The sequence below is a fragment of the Mustela nivalis genome (assembly GCF_964662115.1).
Source record: "Mustela nivalis genome assembly, chromosome: 6".
Taxonomy (NCBI): domain Eukaryota; kingdom Metazoa; phylum Chordata; class Mammalia; order Carnivora; family Mustelidae; genus Mustela; species Mustela nivalis.
This window is the reverse complement of record NC_139025.1, coordinates 114,187,491-114,214,343: the sequence shown is the minus strand read 5'-3', so window position 1 is coordinate 114,214,343 and position 26,853 is coordinate 114,187,491. Positions and strand designations below refer to the sequence as shown.

At 50.5% G+C, this 26,853-nt stretch overlaps 1 protein-coding gene across 1 annotated transcript; it reads right to left on the bottom strand.

Moving 5' to 3' along the window:
* Positions 1-6,248: 6,248 nt before the first annotated feature.
* Positions 6,249-26,788, bottom strand: NR2E3 (nuclear receptor subfamily 2 group E member 3; the record flags this gene model as incomplete). The annotated part of the gene is made up of 11 exons (XM_082734448.1): positions 6,249-6,381; positions 8,515-8,620; positions 8,875-9,121; positions 9,980-10,155; positions 10,243-10,491; positions 10,583-10,686; positions 10,869-10,995; positions 11,510-11,604; positions 13,332-13,835; positions 23,064-23,356; positions 26,540-26,788. 11 exons carry the CDS (start codon positions 26,786-26,788, stop codon positions 6,249-6,251), a joined length of 2,283 nt encoding a protein of 760 aa, XP_082590574.1.
* Between the last annotated feature and the right edge of the window lie 65 nt (positions 26,789-26,853).

Genomic DNA, 26,853 nt, shown 5'->3' with positions numbered 1-26,853 from the left:
TTTGTGGATTTCTAGTCATTTGACAAAGTGCCAGAATGGAGGGTTGGGGGGGCGGGGAGAGATCCGCACAATCCTAAGAATGAAGAGCAAGTGTGGGACCCTCCCTTTGAAGGAAAGAAAGCTTTGCTTCTCATAGGATAACAAGTACTGTTGGCCTAACAAAGAGATGAAGCCATAACTCCTAAAAACTGTCAGAACCAAGTGCTGTGTCTTCTTCCATATGGTCTTAACTGGTCCTCTCTGTGGTTAAAGTTATGTCACCACAAAGTGATGCTGTATTATAATCATTTACAATGAAGATGTGTAACCTTCATATACATCGCAGCTGTGCTGCCCATTGCTTCTGCTTTGCTTTTCTTTGATCTCACATGCTACAGACAAAAATCCCTGTGTGGCAGCAATGGGGCAGCCCCACATTTGGAGCCCATACTCCAAAATACAGAGGAATTCTGTTCGTATCACACATTCCAGCCCCAAACAAAGCCTGGATTTGCACTTCTCCAAATTAAAGCTAGCTATCCCTTATCAAGGAAGATGTAATAGAAGCAGAGAAGTATCATTTTAAGGTTACATTGTGTATCATAAGTGAAGTGAATTTGTTTAAACAAGGATCAGGGAGGTGACTACTTAGGTTGTAATGCACTTCCTGCCATTTTAATTCCTTTGCTACTCTGGGCTTCTAGAAACACAGAGGGTAGATACAGAGTTCTCAGTACGGGCCCTGAAGAGACAGAGGGACCTGAAGTCAGGGATGGGATACCAGAGCCCCTACCTTCTCACGCTTTGGAAATCAGCTGCAGCTCTTACCCTGCTGCTGGGAGGTTAGTGGAGACCTCTGTGTTCTTGACAGAGGGTGGTTTTCACTGTCAAAGAGAAGAGAAGAGGGGGCCCCAGAAGCATGCTGAAAAGAGGAAGTCCAGCAAGGTTCTGCAGGCCCGCTTCAGTGACTCTGGGCCATGTTGGGTTTTTTTGTTTTTGTATTTTTAAACTATAACGAATGTGTACCTTTCACAAGCACTTTGGTGAACTAGAGAAGAGATTCTCAGGATGTGTTCAAAGCTAAGAGAGTTTTAATTTTAAAAAGAAAGCTAGGCAGTGGGCATGCATCGTTCTGTGTTGACAAATGCATTATGTCTATTCATAATTTTGTGACAGTTCCCAGCACTGTCCCCCCAATAACACAATATCGGCCTTGGTAGTAAGTCCTTGGCATTTGAGGGAGCCCTCAGTCTTTCTGTGCCCCTCATAATTTTTACCACTTTTTTTCTGGAACCACTCCCATATTTGATTTGGTGTTAAAAGGTAACAGCAAAATAATTGTGGAGATGGATCTATTAGGTCTGATCGGTTTCTTGGTTAAAAGTGTTTTCAAAAAAACCACACGAAGGTACCTATCACCTTGCTATTCATTTATAATTAATACCTATTATCAACCCTCTTAGGTCATATAAAAGTTGGCACCTTTTGAACCAAGTAATTGCATTTACTAGAGGAAACGTGTGGATTACAAATTAGTATTGTATTATTTTAATAGATTCAAAGTAATTTATAAGTAAGTATGCTGAGTGTAAATTTTTAAAAGACTATGTATTGTAAAAGGACATATCCTGTGAAATATATAATATCATTTTACTGTTTAACAGAATAATTCTATAAAAAGAATGACTTATCTCACCCACAGAACTGATTACATTCCTGATGCAATCAACAGGCACTTTGTAATTTCCTTTTGGGTTGGTTTTTTTGTTGTTTTTTTGTTTTTGTTTTTTGTTGTTGTTGTTGGGGGGGGGAGCAAAACATCATCTGTAGAAAGTGCAGTTTGTGTCACTCCGAATATGCACTATACAGCTACACAAAAGCAGCTTGATGAACAAATCACTCCATGGCTCATTAAAGAACAAAGCTTCCAGAAGCAGCAATATGTGTGGTTTGTTTTCTGACCATCCTGGCTCCTGCCCCAACTCACTCCAATCCCATTCCAAGGAATAGCAGTGATTTTTGTTAAGCTGATTTTTCTTTTAAGGAAAGGACTGAGCCCCCAAAGTTTACAAAGTGCAGAAGCAGTAATTATGGGAACTCAGCTGAATTAAGTGAAAGTGAGATTCAAGAACTCGTTTTATGTAGTAGATGCTAGCCCCCAGGTGTTAAGACTATCTTTAATCAGCCTAGAGCTAGGCGGACAGTGAAGACAGTAAGTCTACGGTTAGGATCCTCATCAAAAAGATTGAAGTAGCAGCAACATCTGCTAGTAGAGGCCCAGGAATTAATTCATCCCTAGGTTGTCATTTTCTTTCTGCCACTATGCTGTGTGACTTTGGGAAAGTCATGAGCCATTTCTGGGTGTTCGTTTTCCCATCTGGAAATGAGCTCTCTTCCTCAGGTTTTGTTTAACTCCCACTGACTCTCGGGTCTCAGCATAAAAGGCAGTTATTTCCTCTTCCCCCTTCAGCTGGATTAGATATGTTCTCAACAGTGCCCGGTATTCATGGCATCAAAAAACTGTTTGAGGGGCATCTGGGTGACTCAGTTTGTTGAGCATCTGCCTCGCTCAGGTCATGATCAGAGGGTCCTGGGATTGAGCCCCATGTCTGAGCAACCTGCTCAGTGGGAAACCTGCTTCTCCCTCTCCCTCTGTTGCTCCCCTCCATAGGATTGTGCACTCACTCACACTCTGTCACATAAATAAAAGCTTCCCAAGGCAAGAAATGTGCTATCTTGCTGACTCTTAGGTCTCCAGCACCTAATGAAAGGTGCCCTTGCTTAAATATTGGATGAGAAGGTTGAATGAGATCGGAGGTTCCCAAATGCCAAACTAGGTCTCAGGTGAAATGGAAAGTTACTCAGTTTTTAAAATCCTGAGATCATCTTCCCATTTTTTTTTTTTTTGCATTGTTTACATTTTTGCATTTAATTAATGTCAAAGCAATAAGGGTAGTGAATTATTTCTTCAGGTTTCTTAAATTGGCCAAGTAAAACCTAGAAATGCAATTTTAAAAATGTACCCCTGTGGTAACCAAATCAACAAACCTTCCCAATGCTTCTTGGCATCTTTGGGTCTTTGTTTGTATTTCCTACCATCAAATAGTCCCTTAGGGTGGAAGAGGATGACTGTCTCACAAATCTGAAAATTGCAGTTGAAAAGAAAGGCCCAGATAGATGCACAGAGACTGTCTCTGTGTGCTTCATAACCAAAGGCTTTTCTGGCTTTAAGGGCAAAAAAACTTCCACAGTATCCCCTCTCCTAGCAACAACCCTAAATGCAATGTTACCCATTTGAATGTCAAGGGGACCAATTTACAGCAAAATATTGAATAAATCCTGAGATCAACTCTGTATCGTATGAGGAAAACAAGAGCCACTCAGTGTCTTTCAGGTGAGGAGGACATAAAAGAGGAAGTAGGGGGTTAATAATACACACTGGAAGAACTGGAGAAACACAGATCCAGGAAGCTCCCACAGAAGGTCGAGAAAGCCAACACAGACCTAAGCCAAAAGATCCAAAGAGCTTTCTGGAAGCTACTGCAATTCAAAGAAGGCTGCCTGAAATCTCTACCTTCCCACACAGCTGGCTGCAACTGCCTCCAGACAGCAATGACTTCCTCGTTGACCTTCCAAGGCTTATGTGAGAGTGCCTGCCTTCCATGAAGGAGCCATGGGGGGAGGAGGATCCTAGGAAATGTAGTTCCTGGCATCTCTGCAGTGAGGACAAGACCTTAGAAGGGGGTGGTATTGATGCCAGGTTGACAGCAGCTAATGCAGGCAAGAAATGTGCCATCTTGCCTATGTACCTTGTCTATTTCTCCAAGACTTTCTCCTGGAGATCCCAAACAATCTCCCCTGGTATAGAATTGCTGTGCTCACACATCCAGTAACAGCACATGAACTTCAGTAGGCCACTCTGCACACCTATGTTCTGAGATGCATGACTAGAGTAGATAGATGTCCAGGGCCTATCTGGCCCTATTTCAGCCTTCTTTCTTGCCACAGTGCCTTTGCTCAGGCTTTCTATATGCAGGCCTTTCAACCTTATGGATGAAAACTCTTGATAGGGAACTGGATAGTATAATGGTATTATAGACATTAGATGGCTCGAATAACAGGCAAGTCTGGTGCTTTTAGAACATCAAGAATATGGGGCACCTGGGTGGCACAGTCAGTTGGGGGGTCCGACTCTTGATTTTGGCTCCAGTCGTGGTCTCAGGGTCATGGGATTGAGCCCTGCATCAGGCTCTCTGCTGGGCATAGAGACTGCTTGGGATTCTCCCTCTCTCTCCCTCTTCCTCTGCCACCCATCCCCGCTCTATCTGTATCTATATATCTATATCTGTATATAAAGAAAATAAAGACTAGCTTAAGTGCTCAAGTGGAAAGGGCTCAAGCTGGACCATACTTGCCATACTCTTTCCTTCTCAGGCACCAGCCCAGCTGGTGTCATTTCTAGAGCAGAGTGTCCTGAACCACATCCTTCTATCAAGGCCCGATATCTCTGTGAGCTGGGAGAATTCATACATAGGCCAAAGGGCAAGAAACCCCTAGGATTTCAGATTCCTCACATGACCTTCTACTTTTGACTTCAAGCATTTCTTCTTGGAGGACAGGAAATACAACAAAATCGTTCAGCCATTCCAGGGGCAGGGTGGGGGGGCCTTTGAGGGGGTGGGAATGGCAGTGCCAGAGTTAGGGGGAGTTAAGTAGAGTCACACCAGGGTTCAGGTTCTCTCCAAGCCTCAGTTTTGTTTTGTTTTGTTTTTTTTCACTTATCATTGGGGGTGACTGGTCCAGTCCCAGAGCTAATCTAAGGATTGAATAACAATACCCATTCAGCACTCCATTCACTGCCTGGGTTATCCTCAAGTCCCACACACGTTTACTTTGTTGCTTTACTATTATCTCCTAGGTCTTTTGGGTCTGCCTTTGCAAAAGAGGAGGTTTGTCTGAGCTTCTCTCCATAAGGACTTAAGAAGTGATAGAGATTCCCCTTCTAAAAAACGTGTCTGTAGGTGCCTGGCATTGAGTTGGATGTGCCTACCTTTGTTTATAGAAGGGTGAGGAAGGACAGGAAGGGAAACACTGAGGCAGTCAGTGTGTTCTCCAGGGGGCGGGACCCCGTCTGGAGAGAGGCGGGTTTTGACTCCTGTGGGAGATTTTGCAGCTGGGCTTGATTTGTTGCCCCTGGACTCTGCCGTGACATAGAAACCAGGTGGAACACAAGAGCCTGTGCTCATTCCTTCAGTGTCTTTCAATGGAGAGCCTTTTTCTTTTTTTTAACGATTTTATTTATTTATTTGACAGACAGAGATCACAAGTAGGCAGAGAGGCAGTCAGAGAGAGAGGGGGAAGCAGGCTCCCTGCTGAGCAGAGAGCCCGATGCAGGGCTCTATCCCTGGACCCTGGGATCCATGACCTGAGCCAAAGGCAGAGGCTTTGACCCAGGGGCCCCTCAATGGAGAGCCTTTAACCCATTTGTTTTTTGGTTTTATTTTTTCCCCACTTTATTGAGTATAATACAGTAAAATGCACAAATCTTAAGTGCGCGGCTCAATTTTTAGGAATGAGTAAATTTGAAACCACCACCTAGGTTAACATCAAGAACATTTCTAGCCACCAGAGGGCTCCTCTGGGCCCCTTCCCAACCACCCCAACTCCCAACCCCGGAGGCAAACACAATTCCCGCTTCTGCCATCTAGTTTGTCTGGCCTGTCCACCCATTTTGTATAAGCAGAAGCTGTGCTTGGCAAAGTTCTTTCACTCTACCTTTACATCTGTGACATTCATCCACGTTATCACATGTATTGGCCATTCATTCTTGATTGCTGCTTTCCATTAAATGAATCTACCACAACTTATTAATTCATCCTACCGCCCACATACAGTTAGGGGCTCTTCTGAATAAAGCTGCTGTGAATTTTTTTAAGATTTTACTTATTTACTTGATAGAGACACAGTGAGAAAGGGAACACAAGCAGAAGGAGTGGGAGAGGGAGAAGCAGGCTCCCCACTGAGCAGGGAGCCCAATGTGAGGCTAGATCCCAGGACCCCGGGATCATGACCTGAGCCAAAGGCAGATGCTTAACGACTGAGCCACCCAAGAACCCCCTGCTGTGAACATTTTTAATTATATCTTTTGGTGGACATTTCTGCTTGGTATACATACCTACGGGGGAATTGCTGGGTCACAGGACAGGTGAATGAGTGGCTTCAGTAGACTGTTTTCCAGAGTAGTTGCACCCATTTTACAGCCACCTCTTTCAGTTTTTGAACATATCACAAAGGAGCTTTTCCATTGGAGTATTCCCTATGGTCTTGCGGAAAAAGAGTAACTCAACTCGTTCAGAAGTGATAAACCTCAAAGACGGGAGAAGCAGGAGCAACTTCCCAAACCTGAACAGGAGAGAGGACACCATCAGTTTTTTGTGTGTGTGTTTTGTTTTGTTTTGTTTTAATTTATTTGACAGAGAATGACATCACAAGTAGGCAGAGAGGCAGGCAGAGAAGCAGGCTCCCTGCTGAGCAGAGAGCCCAATGTGGGGCTCCGTCCCAGGACCCTGAGATCATGACCTGAGCCGAAGGCAGAGGCTTAAGCCACTGAGCCACCCAGGTGCCCACCATCAGTTTATTACCAGCTTCTGAGCATAAGTCATGTAGTCAGTGGGATAAAAATAGCAAATAAATACTGTTTATTGTGTGCAAAGATTATGTTATATTAATAATAAGCTATATTAATGTTATATAAAATGTGCTAATCATTTATATGATTCTTAGTATAATTATGAGATGTATAATTGAGTAAGAATCTAAATTCGCCTCCATGAGCCCCCTAGAGTAGCCATTAGTGAAAGAGTTCTGAAGTGGAAGTGTAATTTTTGTGGATGAGAGAGAGAAAAAAAAATTTTTTTTTAAAAAGGGCTCAAGTTGACTCTTGATCTCAGCTCAGGTCTTGATCTCAGGTCACGAGTTCCAGCCCCACCTTGCAATCCACACTAGGTGTGGAGCCAAATGAGTGAATGAGTGAATGAATGAATGAGTGAATTGATCAATCAATCAATCAAACCATTTGCTAATCAAGGGTCCCCAGTGCCGAGAAAGTAGGTGAAGCCCCAAAAGAGAGATGGGAGGGATCAGCAGAGGTCAGTGCTCAACATCAAGGAGGCCACTTCCAGTGGGCCAGCTCCACACTCAACTCCCACCGTGGAGGTGTGTGGGAGGCCTTCCCTATCTCCCAGTTATTTGCAGGACCTTTTTTTTTTTTCCAACCCAAGGGCTTTCTTTCTTTTCCAAGTGCCAAGTGGGTGGGACAGAGAAGTTGTGCACCTCTCACTTGTTCCTTCCTGCTTGTTTGAGTTTCAGAAAGAAGTAACCAGAAAGTCAAGTACAGAAACTGTTTTTCAAACTGCAGGAATTCATCCCCTAGTGGGTGTGAAATTAAATTTAGTGAGTAACCACTGGCCACGCTCTCAGCCTCTCTGTAGCTACCGCCCCCAAACCCAGCCACGGGCAGGCTCTCATCCATGCGTGTGGCTTAGCCAAGTGCATCCCTAGGAGATGCTCCCCTGCAGCTCCAACAGACCTGATCATGTTCCCTCAAAACTGCATCTTCCTCCTGACTTTCCTTTTTTTTTTTTTTAAGATTTTATTTATTTACTTGACAGACAGAGATCACAAGTAGGCAGAGAGGCAGTCAGAGAGAGGAGGAAGCAGGCTCCCCGCTGAGCAGAGAGCCCGATGCAGGACCCTGGGATCACGACCTGAGCCCAAGGCAGAGGCTTTAACCCACTGAGCCACCCAGGCGCTCCCTGACTTTCCTTTTCTTGATTCCCGCTTCTCCCAAATAGCACATCCTCTTTTGCTCCTTACATCCATCCAAGTGCCAAGTCAGACGCGTTCTGACTCCTGGAGGCCCCTGCAACTGTTCTCTCCCTTCCATTCCCTATAGCCACTCCCAGAGAGCAGGACTCCCCTCCACTCCCCTGGAAGCTGGCAGTGTGTGCTTCCCTCCCTGATCGTGTACTCTGGACTCACTCTAGCTCTGCATACAACACCCTCCTGCTCAAAAACCCGCAGTGACTCCCCTCTGCCTACCAAATCACATACGGCCTTCAGCTGGCATTCAAAGTCCTGGACAGGCCGGCCCACGAACGCTGTCCTAGCTTAGTCTCCCACCTTCTCACTGGCAGCAATCTGTTACACCTTCCAGACTGGCCTCCTGTCCTAGGTATCTGTAGAAATACATAGAGACATAGGTATCTGAACCCTCACTATCTGATGGGGTGGTCCTCAGCTGGAATGGGGTCACTGTGCTGGGCATCCAGGGGAGGCAGCAACTTTGTCTTCTGCTCATTTTGGTCCCCACTCCTGCAACCTGGCACACAGGGGATGCTGGATTCATGCTTGGTTGAAGTCAGACCTTTGGGCCATCTAATCAGTGACACCAGAGACAGTGTCAAAGAGGTGGGGGTTGGGGGAGGGTAAAGAGGTGAAGGGACAGATGGGCAGGAAGGCTCGTGCTCAGGTCACCTCACGGGCTGGCTGGGGTGGTGCGCCTTGCTGTGCTGGCTCAGCATCACTTGGGACTGGTCCTGCAACGCCTCCACGTGCTCAGGATCCTTCAGGCCCCGAGTTTCTGGAGAGATGCACCGGCAGTGAGCTCTTCTCCCAGGGCGCCCTGCCCGCCCCCATCGCAGTCAGCCAGCACCCTCAGGAGGGGTGAGGCCAGCCCTGCACCTCGCTCCTCCTGCTCCCTAGGGAGGAAGCCTTCACACCCCGGGCCCATGTGGGGTGGTGGAGGCAGAAGGAGAGGCAGAAGGAAATCACCGGAATTCCCATTCTTTAACCCCCAACCACATTTCTGTAAGGCTTGGGCAAAGACTCAGGGACCTGGTTTGAAGAGGACCAGGGCCTTCATGCAGGCGAACTCTGTGGGGTCCACCGCCAGCGCTCGGAACCTTGAGATTGTCTCTTGCAGGATGCGACTCTCGGCACCGGCCAGTGCCAACCGGCCCTGGGAGCTGCCGGCAGTGGAGGCCTGAGGCGGTGCCAGCAGAGGGCAGCTGTCCAGAGGCAGAGACCACTGTATGGCCCCGAGGAGGAAGAGTTCACTCCATGCCTCTTCCAGCAGAATCACCTGTGCTCAAAGAAAGAATGAGCATGATGGCTGAGATGCAACATCTGTGGCTTAGGCTGAGCCTCTGCTACCTTCTCTGGGGCGCTAGGAAAGGAAGGGCTGTTCCTGGATACCCAGACCATCTCCTGACCTCCATCTGACATTGACCCAGGGGCCCTGGGGCTCTGAGATTTGGTCTGATCTGGTCCAAATGCCTAGGCTCCAAGACACTCTATGCATTCCCTCCAGAGCCTCAACTGGAACATTTAGGAAAGCCTAGAGCCATGGAAGTTGGGCAGCTGCAGGGACAGTCCCCACGGGCGTCCGAGCTGAGCGAGCTCAGGAGACTCAGCCTGACCTCTGAGCGGCTCCATCCAAGGCACTGGCCAAGGGCTGAGACCCTCAGTGCGCCTCTCTTCCTGGGTTTATCATGACACATAAGCTCAGAGGGAAGTCCTATAGGTGAAAAGGTTAGGTGGGAACTCGAGCCCTGAAGTCACAGTCATCTGTGCTCCTAGAGAGCACCAGAGTCTCCCACGTGCACTACTGCACTACTGTGGGAATGCAGACTGCCCTGTCACACACAGAGGTACTCCAGGAGGAGAGAAGACCCAGGGGGTCACAGGCACTACCTTCAAAACCCTGTGTGGCCCTAGCCAACATCATCCCCAAGAGACCATGCTCCCCTCTGCCCAGAGATGGGCTCGCCCCCAATGGTCACATCCCTGAGACATGGATCCCTGACCAACACTGACTCAGAGACACGTGCCTCCAACTGCCGCCAGCCCTGAGCTCCGGGCACCTCCTATCATCACCTGCACAGGGGTGTATGCCCTCCCAACCCAGCTGAATCAAGTGCATCCCACAACACACACATACCTGATCGCGGAAGGGCAGGTTGGAGAACACAGGCAGGTTCTTGGCCCACTTGACAGCCATAAAGAGAAGGCGAGCTGATGTCTCATGGATGCTGTCCAGGCCACAGGGTGATGAGGAGGAGTATGGGGATGAGGGAAACTCGGGATCATTGCTGGTGACATCAATATTCTCATCGGCTGTTGGAGGAGGAGATGGGGACATTAACCCCTAGTCTGTGGCAGGGACAGGGGCTGCTCAGGGCCCCAGTTTGCCCTCCCACTTACCATCCTCTGGCTCCAGCTTAGCACATGTTTCGGCTGTGATAAGGCTGGTCAAGAAGTGGTGGTGCCCGGGCGGGGTGAGGGCCCCAGGCCCCAGGGCTCTGGCTGCAGAAACAGGCATGGGGTCCCGCGGGCTGGGCCCTGCTGGGGCCAGGGGGGCCACCAGGGGCTCCAGCCGGGTCTCTGCGTCTGATTCCATGCCGGCCAGCCGGACCTGGGCCGTGCTTCGTGGCTGGCGTTCATTCTGCACAGCTGGGGAGGCAGGAAGGGTCAGGACCACCCCTCCTCGGTCTTGGACCGCTGTCTCTTTGTCACTCTTCTCTGGGTCGGGGGCCCGACTCACCGTCCTGGTTCATGCCCTCCTGCAAGCACTTCTTCAGCCGGCAGGCCTGGCACTGGTTCCTGTGGGCCTTGTCCACCGGGCACATCCCCGCCCCCACCTGGCACCTGCCGGCAGAAGGGTACCCACCCTGGTGTCAGCGTCCCACCCATCAAGGCCCAGGACTGTGGGTTTGGATATGTTTGGCCCAGCCCCTTTTTCCCAGAGCATCCTGCAGCCCTCCTGGGTCCCACAGGGGCGGGGGCGGGGCGGGGGGGCATTGCGGGCAGGGGTCTTGCCCTCCCCCCACCGGTAGATGAGCCTCCGCCGCACACTCCGCTTGAAGAAGCCGCTGCAACCGTTGCAGGCATAGATGCCGTAGTGCTTCCCGCTGCTGCTGTCTCCACACACGCGACACTGCAGCGAGGGACCCACGCCTAAGGGGCAGGGGCCGGGCTGGGTCACTCCCCCTTTGCAGCGAGCCCTTCTCCCCACCCAGTCCCATTCCCAATCCCCACACACAGTACACACACCCCGGCCTCTCATCCAGCTCATCCAGACACCGCACCCTGCCACCCTCCCAGCCAGCTTCTCCCCTCCCTCCGCTTTGCAACCCAGGTCCATTCTCTGCATGCGCCTGCTGGCCCATCCCCCGTTCCTGGCTGCAGGTGGCCTCAGGCTCCTCATCCCACATAAACCTCCAGGACCACACACCCCGGGGGGAGCTCTTAGGCCAGACCCAGAAGAATGCTTCTCTCTCCTTTCTTTTCCCATCAATTCAGCTGTCCCATCCTGGCTCTGCTGACCCCTGCCTTTCTAGGATTCTGAGTGTGCTGGCCTGGTCCCTCACTCTTGGCCACAGCCCTCGGAGCTCCTTATACGGTCCCTGCCAACCTCGGGTCCACACTGCACTCCCCAAGGGCCCAGACCCTACCTCCAGGAAAGCCCTACCTGCCGGCTGGTCTCCCAGGCCCCATCTGCCGGGAGACTCCTTCCTGGAAGCAGCCACAGTGGCTGTCCCAGCCGCAGCCATGCTGGAGCTCGCGCTAGGGCAGTGGGCCCAGGGCTAGCGCGTCCCAGGGCAGCTTTCACCTTCCTTCTGGAAGGAGGCCTCCCGAGTGGGCCTAGCCTCAGCCTTTCTCTTTGGACCTCTGTCCCTCTCTTGGTGCTCCTGTCTCCTACTTCTTCTCCCCCTCCATGGCCCTGGTGGTCTCCCTCCCTCCCAAGCCTCTCCTGTCTGTCCCCTTGTCTCCTGTCTCTCCGTCTGTCTAAACTCAGAGCTGCCCCAACTTCCCCTCACAGCAGCGGCTCTGGCTCTAGGAGATTTCTCCCAGGGCAGTGCTGGACGCAGCTTATGATCCTCTTAATCTTTACTGTCTCCACAGGGGATCAACCAGCCACACCTGCAGCGTTACCAAGGTGCCCCCGGGGCCCATGGGTCCCGCTGCCCCCCCTCGCTACCACCCCCTTGCTGCCCAGTGTTCCTGGTCCCCTCTGCTCTGTGCTCTCAGCCTACTGGCCCTCCAATGCCAAATCTTGAAGGGAGGTGTAGATTCCTGGTTCCCCAGGACTTTAAGTCTTTTTGAGCTGCTTGGCGTGTGTCTGGGAACAAGTGCATATCTGGGAGCTGTGTGTCAAGTGGGTGCGTGTGAGGTTCAGTGTTCACTGTGGCTTCCGCTTTCCACCCTCAGGTTCCCACCTGAGCCCTTGATAAGGAACCACGTAGGGCCCAGGACCCTCAGATCCTGGAAGGGTTCTCCCCACATATCTAGCATGGAGGTGGGTCCCATCACACTAAGAAAGGGTCTCCTGTAGGGTCTGGGGCTGGCCTGGAGGCAGGAGGGCCTGGGGCCCAAGATGGAGAGTCTCCTTCAGGTCTAGGAGGAGCGGAAGAAGCTGTAGGTTGCTGGGGAGCAGGGCTCTCAGGACAGGGGAGGGCGTGAGAACACAGCCTCTGAGCCTGGCTCCAGGCAATTGGGTGGCCTCCCTTCCTTTCCCCGACCCTGCCTCACCTTCCCAGGCAGGCTGACCTCTCTGCTGTCCCCAAACCCCATCTTCCCAGCTCAAGCCCAGTGTAATTGTGAGATGAGGAGGCCAAAGGAGGAGCCTGGGCCTCCTTGGACCAATCCAAGAGGGAGTGTGGAGAGAGACCAGACAGCGCCAAATTTCAATCCCTGCTCCCACTCAGGCCAGTCACACGGCCCAGCCCTGAGCACGTGATTTAGCCTTTCTGAGCTTCAGTTTCCATGTCTGTGAAAAGGGGTATCGAAAGTTTCAGAGCCCAGTACTCAGTAAGAGCATAATACACGATAGGGGCAGTTATGATGATGATTTCTCTGAGAAGGTCACAGAGCAAGCCTCAGGAAATTTGCCTTTCCTTTCCCTGCTTCTCTGTCCCCACCCCCATGCTCACCCCCACCCCTCCCTGCCCAGGACAGAGCAGCCCTGGGGTTGGTCGGGAGGGCACCACCTACCCTCGGCAGACCTGCTCACTTCCGGGGGTGAGGGGCAGCGCTTGGCCCAGGCTTAGAGCCCAAGGGGGAGAGGAACAGTGAGAAATTTCTGGAAGGATCATGGAGTGAAGGGGACAGAGGGGGAGGGGCAGGGCCTTTTTGTAAGTGGGGTTAACCCTCACTGTGACAGAGAAGCACTACTGGGGATTTGGGAAGTCAGCTCGAGGGACTTTGTGGGGTAATCCGCTTTCTGGGGCCTCAGAAGATCGAGGCCGCCAGGTGGAGGTCCCGCACCTGACCTCCCCTGCTTCTGTGCTCACCTGCACCCCTCCTGACAGGCAGCCCTCAGAGCCCTCCTCTGCACAGTCTCCAGCTCCCCCTCACCTCCGCAGGCACAGGCATATCCCTTGAACTTGATGGATGGGTCCCTCTTTCCCAAAGCTTGTCTCTCCCACTTCTGGAGCATGTCTTCACCTTCTTTGTCCCCACTCTGAATGGTCATCACCTCAAGGTGCCCCAGAGCGGGGCCCAGAGGACTTTTACACCTCTCCTTGGACGATCTCGCACACACGCCTGGCTTCCATGACCCCTTCACCTCTGCCTGGGTCTGGGCTGGAGCTTCTCCCCACAGACCCACCCAGAGTTCAGGTGTGGAGACCAACTCCACACACCTCAACCAGCCCGTCCCCACCTTGTCCACGGAGATGGTCACCGAAGCCCCTGGATCGAGGGGCAGCTCTGAGCATACATGGGCATCAGGGAGGAAGGTGCCCAAGGCTGAGCTGAGGGCCTTGAACCTGGAGGTCTGGGCCAAGGAAGAGCCGCTGGGAAAATCAGGGCAGCGTGGGTCATGGGAGAAAGGGAAGGGGAGGATTCGAGGACGGCGCCATCGTGCAGGTCAAGTGTCCTCAGACGCCTTTGCATCGCCAAGAGTAGGAAGGACAAAGCAAGCAAGAAGAGTGCTTACGCCAACACTCCATGATACCCAAACCTCACAGCAAACCTCAACCCACAGGTGAGGAAACTGGAGTCTCTGAGAGGTGAGGCAAATCGCTTCTGGCCACACAGCTGCAGAGAGGGGAGAGGAGCCTTGGGGTGGAGCTAGGAGTTTGAACCTAGTGTCTGGTTCCCAAGCTCCTGCTTTCCCGCTGGGCACCTTCCACACAAGGCTGGCCATTTCTTTGGCTTGAGCAGCAGAAGGTGGGGGTGGGAGGGGTAGAAATTCCAGGGCCCAGGGCTGGATCTTGTCCTCAGGGTTGGATCTCAGCCCAGGTCACCTTCCTCTCCTCAGCCAATGGAAGGTTCCAGGGACTGGGTTCAGAGCATGTAGATGAGAAGGCACTTAGCACACGGTAGCCCTTTTATTTTATTTTTTAAAAATATTTTATTTATTTATTTGACAGAGAGACGGTGAGAGAGAGAACACAGCAGGGAGAGTGGGAGAGGAAGAAGCAGACTCCCGCTGATCAGGGAGCCCGATGTGGGGCTTGATCCCAGGACCCTGAGAACATGACTTGAGCCGAAGGCAGATGCTTAATGACTGAGCCACCCTGGCGCCCCACAGTAGCCCATTTTTAACTTGTTTTTCTTTTCCTGACCATCAGTAGTGGGTATGTGTTACTTAGAATGGCGAAAAATAAATCCATCAGAATAAAAACACTAGCGGTGTTTGACATGCCTGTTTGTCTGCGGTTTGGACTTTATTATGTTGATTTCAGCCCGGGTCCTCTGTCACCCTGACCCTCTGTTCTGGGCTCAGGCCCAGCCAGAGCCTATATGGTGCCGGATGACAGACAGCCCAGCAGGGCTGGGGTAGTGGCTCTCTCCCGATTTGTGACCACCAGCTGCTGGGGCAGACGCCAGAGGATTACCCAGCCCAAAGCCTTGAATCTGCTGACGAAGCCACCAGAGGCCACCTTATCACTAATACAATTATTCCCCCAGGGGACAGGTCAGCAACTTCCCTGACTCCCTGGAGGTCTGGGGCAGGTAGGGCAGGCAGTGGGGGATGGATGAGAAAGGTTGCAGGTCTGACTTTCTTCCGGCCAGTAAAGCCCCCTGCCCCAAACTGTCTGGGGCCAGTCATATCCTCTGTCACTGGGTCCCAGCCCTAGAGAATTGCCCTTGGTGTTGTCGGAGTGAGGAGGAATGGTTCTGGGATGAGGTCAGGTTGGCTGGACTGAACACCACAGTCCAGGAGCCTCGGGCTTCCAGTTTGGGGCAAGCCTCATTTGTGGCATTTGGTCCTGGTAACATATTTTCTGGGGTTTCTTAAAAAGTCTCTTTATTCCCCACCCATGGATCTTTGGGATCTGGGAGAAGAGATAGCCAGTGATGCGCTTGTGGGCTCTGGACCTCAGGAAACTATCCCATGGAAAATCTCACAAAGATTTAATTATAGGGCTGGTCCCTGCAGCAATTTTAGTAAAACACCCATCTGTAGACAACGGGCTACACCCCAGAAGCTCCATCCCGACAGTGGAATGCTAGGCAGTCATTGCAAATGGTGGCATTTCTATATTCATTTACAGGGAAACACGCCCACAGTGTTTCAACTGGAAAGCCGGCTGCAAAACAGCATGCTTGGTTTCATGCGGCTCAGCAAAGGGAGTTGCTGGCCAAAGATCACGGAACTCCTTTCTCCTTGGTAGGACCTCAGTCCATCAATAGTTTCTTTCTCTAGAATGGTGAGTGGAAGGTTCAGGACTCCCAGAGGCAGATACCAGCAGCAGAGTTTCTCAACAAAGCCTCTTTCTTTTCTTTTCAAGATAACATTTAGAAATAATCAGATCTTCCCCGGCATAGTTTTCCCAGCCCTTGGCTTGTGAAGTCCTTCCTCCAGAATCATTTTAAAGGTTTGAGCAGAGCTGGAGAGGCTCCTCCTTCTGTCCTAGGGGAGCAGACAAAAGGCAGTCTGTCTCGGACCCCGGCATCTGATCTGCAGCCCCACACTGGGGCTGACCCCCTTCCTCCTTTGTCCTAGGTGACTGGCATGAAGGATATCTGTTTGACTTTGTCCCCCACCCCCGTGCCCCTAGAGGTGAGCTTCTCCCGTGTCTAGTATAAAGATAAGACAAGCAAAAGTTGTCACCACAAACAGAAACGTTGCTATTGTGTTTGGATGTTTAATAATCAACTCGTATTATAATTGTAAGCAGGATAAAATAAAGCTTTTTTTTTTTTTAAAGATTTTATTTATTCGGGGCGCCTGGGTGGCTCAGTGGGTTAAAGCCACTGCCTTCAGCTCAGGTCATGATCTCAGGGTCCTGGGATCGAGTCCCGCATCGGGCTCTCTGCTCAGCGGGGAGCCTGCTTCCTCCTCTCTCTCTGCCTGCCTCTCTGACTACTTGTGATCTCTCTCTCTCTCTCTGTTAAGTAAATAAGTAAAATCTTAAAAAAAAAAAAAAAAGGAAATATTTGTGAAGAAATTGTTAAGCATTTCTCTGTGAAAATGAGAAGTTTCAATTTCGTTCCCTCATTAACCGAGGGGAGGGCTAGAATCTCGAACCGAAGAGCGAGGCAGGCCTGAGTCCTGCCTCATCAGAGCGGTTGCAGTTGGGGGAAGCCTGGTCTTGGAGGCGCCCCTTCCCTGCACCAGCTCTAGAACCTTCTACGCTGTGCTGGGGCCTGTGCTGGAGGCTGGGGAAGGGTCCTGGCAGGGGGAACCCCGGCTGTGGGCAGCTCTTTGAAAACCAGTACAGAAGTGTTTTGGAAGTTTAACAAAAGGGATAACCAGGCCAGTGTATTCTAGCTGACTGACCCTCCTGGTTCTAATATTTATCATCTCCTAGATATGAAACAACCTTAGGCAGGGTTTTTCAACTTGGGTCCTATTGGCATTTTGAGCCAGAATATTCTCTGTTGTGGGGGCTGTCCTGTGCTTTGTAGGATGTTTAGCAGCATTCCTGACCTCTCCCTGCTAGATGCCAGGGCAGTCCCTTCTCCCCAGTGGTGACAACCAAAAACATCTCCCAACATTGCCAAAAATGTCCCCCGAGGGGCAGAATTGTTCTTGATTGAGAACCACTGGTCTAAGCCATGTTATTTCCTGCCCTCTTGGACACAGTTCACCAAGTCTGTTTTCACAGATGCCGGAAACACTGCCCAAGACAAATGTCCACGAGGAGCCCCCGGCCATCAGGCATGTAATACTACCTTCGGTATGCAGACACTGGAACTCTCTGGAAGGATGCTCAAAGTGTTGACAGAGGTTTCTCTGAAGGCGAATTTTACTATTCTTTTCTCCTTTGTATTTTTCTATGTTGTTTGGATATTTAATAATGGACATGTATTATAACTGTAATCAAGATAAGGCTTTCTCATGTTTTTGAAAGAGACTGGCTAATTTGAAGTAAATATGACCTATAGTAATAATAATAACAATGGCAGATATTTATTAAAAAATTGTTATGTATGGGGCTCAGTGGGTTAAAGCCTCTGCCCTCGGCTCAGGTCATGATCCCAGGGTCTTGGGATCGAGGCCCACATCTGGCTCTCTGCTTAGTGGGGAGCCAGCTCCCCTTCCTGTCTCTCTGCCTGCCTCTCTGCCTACTTGTGATCTCTGTCTGTCAAATAAATACATAAAATCTTAAAAAAAAAAAAAAAAAGAAGGAAATGGTTATGTAGCAGCCATGGTTCTGAATGTTGGTCTGTGAGAACTTATTCGGTCCTCATACCACCACCATCCGACAGGCATTATCACTATTATCCTCCCTTTACCAACAAGAATGACAGAGAGGTTTAGCGACACAGAGTTAGTAGGTGACAGACCTGGGACTCAAACCCAGGCAGGTAAAGTGGTTATTTTAGAAGAATGCATCTGCCCAAACGTAAGGGAACAAAAATGAGAATATCATATTGACAAAAACCACCTTCATACATTTAGTAAAGAAAATCTCCTCCAGACACGTTCTGTATCCAGGTAAGTTGAAAGAAAACGGAAGGTATTTTGGGCTATGGAAAGCCATTTTGAACTACATTTCTCTTCTCAGCTTTTCTAGGAGATGCAGATTGTTCGATTCAAACTGCAATAAAATTTATAGAGAAAAGGAAAAGGATTATTTTCCAGAAAACGTCTTGGTTTTCTGTGTTTGCTTTCAATGGGATGCCTCTGGGGCTGCAGCAGGAATGACTAGGGATCCCTGGACGCATCAGGCTCCCTGCTTGGTGGGAAGCCTGATTCTCCCTCTCCTACTCCCCCTGTTTCTGTTCCTTCTCTCTCTGGGTCTCTCTGTCAAATAAGTAAATAAAATCTTTTTAAACAGTTTTAAAAAAAATGACTGGGGGTGACTTGTAGTGTGCATGTATGAAGCTGTGAGTGTGTGTGTGTGTGTGGTGAGAACCAGGCCATCCTGTGATGAAGGTGGGCTGAGATTTGCTATATTGGCACAAAAATGCTGTCTCTGCCTATGTCAGTTGTGGTTTAATCTTGAGATCCCAGACAACGTTGTGACAGCTCCACAGGCTTCTAGAATTTGTCCAGAAAGAACGATTTAGTTGATCAGTATTCAAACATAAACTTGGCACATTTACCTTCCTGACTTTTGATATTGACGTAACTGTATTTTCTGACCTTACTTATTAGCTATATTTATTAATTTGGTGAAAATGCTCAACTGAGGTAACAGATACCCAGTGCCTCCCCACAGAAATGAGGGATGTATTCTTTAGAACATTTTAGAAAATGCATAGGCTCCAAGCAGTTCTAAGATGGAATGGGATGGGAGGGGGCCCGCCCCGTGAGCCGGCGTGCAAAGGTCTACCGGATCCCCATCACAACAGACTCCCACAAGAGCAGGGACTTCGCATATGCTGTTCTGGCTCCCCAGTTACCTTCCAAGGGGTCTGAAAGACCTGCTTTTTAGTAGGATTTCTTTACACAGACACCACACTGAGAGATCAAGATGTTGGTTTCAGTCAGTATGCATTCAGAATAGCTAAGTATGTATTTTAACGGAATAAATTATGGCCCATTTCCAAGATGGCTATTCTTCTGCCCTTGGAAGGGGTTATATGGAAAATGTCATGTATTATGTATTATGTCATGTAAAATGTATTAAAAAACAAATATGTTAAGGAATTGTATTAAATTTAACTTGTTATGACAATGGTATTGTGCTCTGCGTAATGAAAAAGAATCCTGGTCCATTAGAGACATATCCTAAAGTATTTACTGGTGAAATGATTCAGTGTCTTGGATTCGCTTTTTAAAAATGACAGCACAAAAATTTTGTTTAATAAACAAGTGACCCGACGAAGGAAGTATATGAAGACAGAAAGAATAAAGTTGGTGGTTGCCGATGTGGGAGATGGGTCCATGGTATTTCACTGAACGATTATCTCTATGATTTTGTTTTGTGATTGAAGTTTTATATAATAAAACATTTATTTAAAAACACGCATATTTTCAACAACAACTGAAACAAAAAAAATGTGGTCGATGACTTTGGACATACTCTCTGGCCTAAATCTTCTCTTTTTCTCCCCTTTCTTCCACCACCTCTGCCCTAAATCGGTCTTCACTGATCATTTTGATCTTGCTATGTAGTTTTTGAGGAGCTAAGTTGAAGAGGGTGATGCCACAGTGGAAAATTCCAGGTGCTGCAGTACACACATCAGCGCCCCCTCCTGGAAGGAGTTAAAGGCAGCAGGGCCCTTGGCTTTCTAACTGAGTTGAGTGCCTGGCTTTAAAAAAAAAAGAAAGTTATGGTGCTATTTTGTGACTTATTTATTTACTTATATTAAAATTTTCCAGCTTCATTAAGGTACAACCAACCTATAATATCGTGTAAGTTTAGGTGTACAATGTGCCAATTTGATTTGATACATAGGTATTGTGGAATGATTACCACAGAAGCGTTAGCTAAGACCTCTACTGCCTCACATGAGAACATTTAGCATCTTCCAAGTATATAGAATGGTCCTTGTCACTATAGACACCATTCTGTGCCTTCCATCCCCAGGACATACTCCTCTTATAACCGGAAGCGTGTACCCTTTGCTTGACATGTCTGCTTTCTCTCTTCCTCCAGCTAGCTTACTCTCTCTCACACTTGAAGAGGCGGCCCAGTGCCTCCCCTCAGGCCAGACTCTCTAACGTTGCTCCCCACATTCCAGAATCACGATCAGAAACTATCCCACTCATCTGTGTTTTGTTGTTAGTGTTTGTCTTCTCCAGCTAGACCATAAGCTTTACGAGGTCAGAGATCTCGTCGCTCTTGTTTAAGGGTTTGATGTGTGGAATCAGCCTGATCTGTTCAACGGCTGACTGACTGCGTAACTGAAAGCTTCCCCCACCTCCCCACAGTTTGCTGCTCCTTTCTCTGACCCTCTTCTCCTGCCTCTGCTAGAATCCTCTCACTGCCTCAGACCCAGCTGCTCCCGGGCCACAGTCTGGAGCGGGGGATGCTCTTCCTTCCTGCTGCTGTCACCCCCCTACCCAAGGCCAATGTTGCCCTCGTTTCTGTCACTGGAGGTTTAAAACATTTACTTGAGGGGCATCTGGGTGGCTCAGTGGGTTAAAGCCTCTGCCTTCGGCTCAGGTCATGATCCCAGGGTCCTGGGTTAGAGCCCCGCATCGGGCTCTCTGCTCAGCAAGGAGTCTGCTTCCTCCTCTCTCTCTCTGCCTGCCTCTGTCTACTTGTGATCTCTGTCTGTCAAATAAATAATTAAAATCTTTTTTTAAAAAAACCACATTTACTTGAAATTGCAAACCAATCAACTTAGATATTCTCTTGGGAAGAGAGACGTAAAAATGAAGAGTTGCTAATAATCGAGATAAGAAAAGAATGTGTTTTAATAAAAGGGACTTGTCTGGCCAGAACAGAAAACTGGTCATATAAACTACCTCAGAACTGAAGGACATTTTCCTAGGGATCCTTCCCCGGTTCCAACGATGTTTCCACATGGATTCACCAGGGAAGCAGTCCCAAGGTGCGCTGAGCAAAGGGGCGTACACTTTACTCAGAACACCTCCGCATTTGTGTTTTTTATAATTGGCAGAATTTAGTTTGAAGAAGGATTTCCTCTTCATAAAAAGCAGTCAGAGGATTGCAGGATCCTGAGGTAAGATACTCCACATATTTGCTGTGTGACATCGGAGAAGCCTCTTAACCTCTCTGGGCTGGTACGATAAAGAAATAGTGGCGCTAAGAAACCTTACCTGTTTGAAGACAGGAAATGGAGTTAGAGGACTTCTCAAGCTCTCTGGGATAGAAGATCCCTGAGGACAGTGACGGTAGCCCTAGTCAGAGTAGTAGAGGTATAGCGCCATCTACGTGCAATAACCAGAAAGGCCGCAAGGGGTAGGTGTTACTCCGTGAGAAAAGCTTTGCTCCGAGGACTGTTTCCCTCTCCAAGTTCTAGCGTGAGAGACTGGGAAATTTCTTCTTTGAAATTACAGAAAAGGAAAAGAAAAGTCTTCAGTACTCTCAACATCAGGCAGAGGATTGAAAATCTTTTTTAGTGATGAATCCCGGCAAAGTCACCCAGTGTGTGATGCAAGCTGTGTTTTTCTACCAGAGCATCAAAGAAGAGCTTATGTGATGGACCAATTAGCAGGAATATGATTTTCTGTATTTTAGAAGCGATTGCCTCCGGGGCCAGGTTAACAGGGGTTGGGGGGGGGTGCATTGAGAACAAAGGACATTTTCTGTTAGGACTTGGGCAGTACCTTTGTCCTGTCATAACTGTATTGGTTGCGGGGAGGATGAAAAAACGAAATTAGGCAAAAACACAGCTCGGTCCAAGAGATCCCATCTCACTTAGATGTTAGGGGAAGAAGTCGGAAGACACGGAGGGGACGAGGGTGTTGACTGCTTGGCGCCATGGAGACAGGAAAGCTGGAGAGGGTTCTGAGCAGCTTGTGCAGGAGGGGATGACTGAGATCACCCGGGAGAGGGTCCGAGTGATGATGGAGAGCAGATGCCCTGAGCCTGGCAGCCAGAGAACTTTCTGGACATAGACCTGCCTGTCGTTATCCCCAGAGTTTGGTCATCACCAGAATAAATGAGCTGAACATTCCCGAATCCATGTTGGACCTACCTGTCGGGGGCCTCGGTCAGGGAGGCGCCCTGGTGACCTTCATGAAGACCTGCATGGGTGGGTGATGACCAGCCCTTTGCTGCCTTGACTGCTCGCCCACCTCTTGCAGCAGGTCGGGGGGGGGGGCAGGGTGTCACCCCCTGCGGGGTGACCAGCGAGGCAGCACCCGGAAAGCTATTTGGAATCACCTGATGCTTCTCTTTCTGCCCCAGGGTCCTGTCCCTGTGCTTTAACAAAGTCACCTTTTTTGCACCAAAGATGTCTCCAGAATTCTTTCTTGGCCATTGGCTCTGAATCTCATCAACATTCCAAAACCACATCACCTCCTGCCCCTCTCCACCACACCTCATCCGTCTTCCCAGCTTTGTGGTTTCCCACAACACATATCACACCTGCCATGCCATGCAGAAGTCACCTGTTCGTGTCTTTAATTTCGGCCACCCCCGTTAGCGCATGAGCTCTCCGAGGGCAGTCTTATTCCGCTTGTTAGACTGCTACATATTCGGCGCCTAGCAGAGCATCCAGCAGAGTAAATCCTTGTGGAATGAGTGAAAGATCATAGTGACTGGGGAAGCAACAAGGCAAACTCAGGTGGCTCCTTAAAGCGTTTTCCCTGGAGGCAGCGGTGCGAGGGTGTCTTTGTGGGTAAGTGTCAGAGAAGCGGGCTGCCCGTGGGCCTGAGTGTGGCCTGAGGTGGGTGAGCAGGTTTCTCCCGTTTTGTTTCCTGAAGCTCCCAAGGGCACGGTTTCCTCCTGGGTGGCAGGTGGAGTCCTGCGATATGGCTCAGGGGTCCCAATCTGGAGGACTTGAGGGCCAGGCCTCTGGGGATAGAAGCCTGAGAACCCAACCCAGGGTTAGGGTTTGGGCCTGGGGCATGTCAGGCCCCACCTGCCGAGGCTGAGGCAGACTCCAGGGAAGGAGGTAGGGCAGGGGCTGAGTGGAGGGCAGGTGTGGCTGGCATTCGGAGAAGACCAGGGCAGCGTGTGCGCCCACCCTTTAGAGCACTTTACCGTAGGCTTTGGGCGACACCACGCGGGGACCCGGGGCAGGGACGGAAGGCTTCCCCGAAGCCCCCCACTGCCAGAAGCGATTTCGCTGGGGGCTTTCCGGCCAATTCTCGGAGCATTCCACCCAGATCGACATGGATTTGGGCAGAAAGCTTGTAAGAATTGGCCGGCATTGAGTGGCCATTCCAGCCGTGCGCCGGGCCTGTGCTGAGAGCGCTTTCCCCTAGGTGTGCGTTGCGGGCATGGGAGACCGCACCGGGCCCACACTGCTCCCAGAGGCCCCCCGCAGAGGCGAGCTCCCAGAGACAGAGTTGAGTTAGGGTGTGAGCCTGAGCCTCAGGCTCTGGCTACTTTTGGCAGAATGGGGCGCCGAAGGTGAGGGTGGCCTGAGGTGGGCAAGGAGCTTTCTCCCGCTCTGAGTGTTTCCTGCAGTTCCCAAGGGCTTGGTTTCCTTCTGGGTGGCAGGCGGAGTCCTGTGGTATAGCTCAGGGGTCCCCAGTCTGGAGGGCTTGGGGGACTGGCCTCTGTGGACGGAAGCCTGAGAACCCAACCTAGGGTTCGGCTTAGGGCCCAGGGGCATGGCCGGCCCCATCTGCCTGCGCTGAGACCAGCACCCCAGGGGGCTGAGGGGAGGGAGGATTTGGCCACGCGTGTTCCTGGCTTTTAGAGTGCTTTCTCGAAGGGTTGGGCCGCGACTGCTCAGGATCTTGGGCCAGGCACAGGAGGCTCCTCTGAAGGCCCACACAACCGGAAGGGAGTTCACTTGGGGTTTCTCGCCAATTTGCATGAACTTTCTGCCCAAATCCATATCGACTGGGGCACAAAGCTCATGAGAATTGGCCAGTGTTGTGCAGTGATTCAGGCCACATTGGCGCCCACTGTTGAGAACGCTTTCTGGCTAGGTGTGTGTTGCAATCATCCGGGGAACTCGGGCCAGGGACACCCAGTTTTGTGGGTGGTGAGGTTAGAAGGAGAGTTTTTAGGAATTCTCCTGGATAGAGGCATGCTGATGGCTTCAAAGGGCTTGGCGTCAGGAACCCTGGGGTGGATTTCCTGCCTGATGCTGGGGGAGTCATGTTATTCCATAGGTCACAGGTTTTCCATTTCCTCCTTAGGAAATTGCTGGCAGGAAATGTTCTGCTTAAAGCAGAACCCGGCTGCACTGTCGCTGGGCATGCGAGCTGTTGCAGGGACTCTAGAAAAGAGTATGGTGGTAAAAAAAAAAAAAAAAGAATATGGTGGTTCCTCCAAAAGCTAAAAACTGAATAACCCTCGGATCCAGCAAATGCAGTCCTAGGTATTACCCAAAGGGCAAAAAAATGCACATTCAAAGGGGCACAAGCACAGTGATGTTTATAGCAACGTTACCAACAAAAGCGAAACTATGGAGGAGTCCCAATGTCCATTCACTGAAGAAAGGAGAGAGAAGATGTGTTATATACCTATACCTATATCTATATCTATACCTATATCTATATCTACTATATCTATATACAATGAAACAGGACCCAGCGTCAAAAAGAATGAAATTTTACCATCTGCAAGGATGTGGATCAATCTAGAGTGGATTAAGCTCAGCAAAATCAGTAGGACAAGACCAATACCCTATGACTTGACTCCTATGGAACTTTCAGAAAGAAAACAGATGAACATAGTGAGGGGAGAAAGGCCAAGGAGGAAACAGACTCAGTCTTAGAGCACACACCGAGGGTTGCTAGAGGGCAGGGGAGTGGGGGGAAGGGTTCAATGGGTGATGGCTATTAGGGAGGCTGTTGTGATGAGCTCTGGCTGTTCTACACAGGTGAGGAATCACGAAATCCTACCCCTGAAGCAAAGGGATTACCACTGCATGGAAATGAATTGGAATTAAAGTTAATGAAGGAAAGAAGACCATGTTCTGCTTCACGAGGAGGGAGGTAAAAATGGAGTGATTTTCGCTCTCCTGTTCTGCAGACGATCGTTTTCAAACACTCTGTGGTAGGATACGCTAGTTTCTTGTTGAATAAGGAGTCCTCAGAAAGCTGCCGTGAAAGATTCAGATCTCAGAGCACGTACATGTTCCATTCACTTGTTCCTTCCAGTTTGCCCAGGTACAAAGGGAAGTGGAGAGACATGGGACAGGAGAGGAGAGGAGGCGTTAAGCATTCAGGAGGCGGCCTTTTGCCTTTCTCATGAACGGCTTGGGCCAGTGTAATTTTGGAAGAAGGAGGGGATCCCAGAGCTTTGCTGAGGCGGGTTCCCTGGGGTGCTGAGTTGAAGGCGGGGTCAGTTGGCGTGTCAGGCTGCAGGTTTTGTAGCCGGGGGCTGCAGAGTTGGGGTTGTTCTCGGTGGGGGGGGGGGCATGCAGGTTTCGCCGGCTCTGAAGGGTTCTGCACAGCTTCAAACGGCACAGTTTCCCTCTGGGTGGCAAGTGGACTCCTAGGGTATGGCTTGGGGGTCCCGAATCTGGAGGGCTTGGGGGACAGGCCCCTGGGGACAGAAGCCTGAAAACCCAACCTAGGGTTCGGGAAAGGGTCTAGGGTCATGACAGGCCCTATCTGCCAGCGCTGAAAACGAAACCCCAGGGGGCTGAGTAGAGGGAGGGTTTGGCCACCCGTGCTCCTGGCTTCTAGAACGCTTTCTCGCAGGGTTCAGGCCGCGACCACATGGGACCTCTGGCCAGGCCCAGGTGGCTTCCCTGAAGCCCCACGCAGCCAGAAGCAAGTTCTGCCAGAAGTTTCTGGCCAAATCTTATGAGCATTTTGCCCAAATTGATATTGCTTTAGGTAGAAAGCTCGTGAGAATTGGCTGGCGTTGTGTGTTGATTCGGCAGCGCTCGCGCTCGCGTCTGCTCTTCAGAGCACTTTCTTGCCACGTGTGTTTTGCAGCCATGTGGGAACTTGGCCGGACCCATTCGTCTCCCCTGAGGCCCACCGCTGAGGGGAGCTTTCCAGGGCCAGAGTTGAGGGAGGGGCTCAGGCTGAGCCTCAGGCTCCGTGTCTGTGGCCCAGTGTGGCACTGAAGGTGGGGGTGGCCTCAGGGGTTGGGGAGGATATATGCTGGTTTCTCCCTCTCTGAGGGTTTGTGAGCTCCAAACAGCACAGTATCCTCCTGGGTGGCAGACGGAGTCCTAGGCTGTGGCTCAGGGGTCCCCAGTCTGGAGGGCTTGGGGGCCAGGCCTCTTGGGACAGAAGCCTTAAAACCCAACTTAGAATTAGGGTTAGGGGCTAGGGGCATGGCAGGACCAATCTGCCAGCGCTTAGGCGGGATCCCCAGGGGGCAGAGTTGAGGACAGGCATCATGGGGCACGTCAGGCTCCGGGTTGGTGACCAGGAGGCCACCGAATATTGGGGTGGCCTCAGGGAGGCATGCAGGTTTCTCCGGGTCTCAGAGTTCTGTGCAGCTGCACATGGCAGTTTTCATCTGGGTGGCAGGTGGACACCTGGGGTGTTGGTCTGGGGCCCTAGGGGACAGGCCCCTGGGGACGGAAGCCTGAATACCCAGCCTAGGGTTTGGATAGGGCCTAGGGGCATATCAGGCCCGATCTGCCAGCGCTGAGACGGGCACTCCAGGGGGTTGTGTAGACAAGTGTTTGGCCATGTGTGCGCGTGGCTTTTAGAGCACCTCCACACAGGGGTCGTGCAGGACCACTCGAGACCACGGGGCAGGCACAGGAGGCTCTCCTGAAGTCCTGGACAGCTAGAAGCGAGTTCGCTGGGGCTTTCCAGCTGATTCTCACAAATCGACATCGATTTGGGCAGAAAGCTCCTGACGATGGGCCGGCATTGGGCGGGGATTTGGGCTTCGCGTGGCT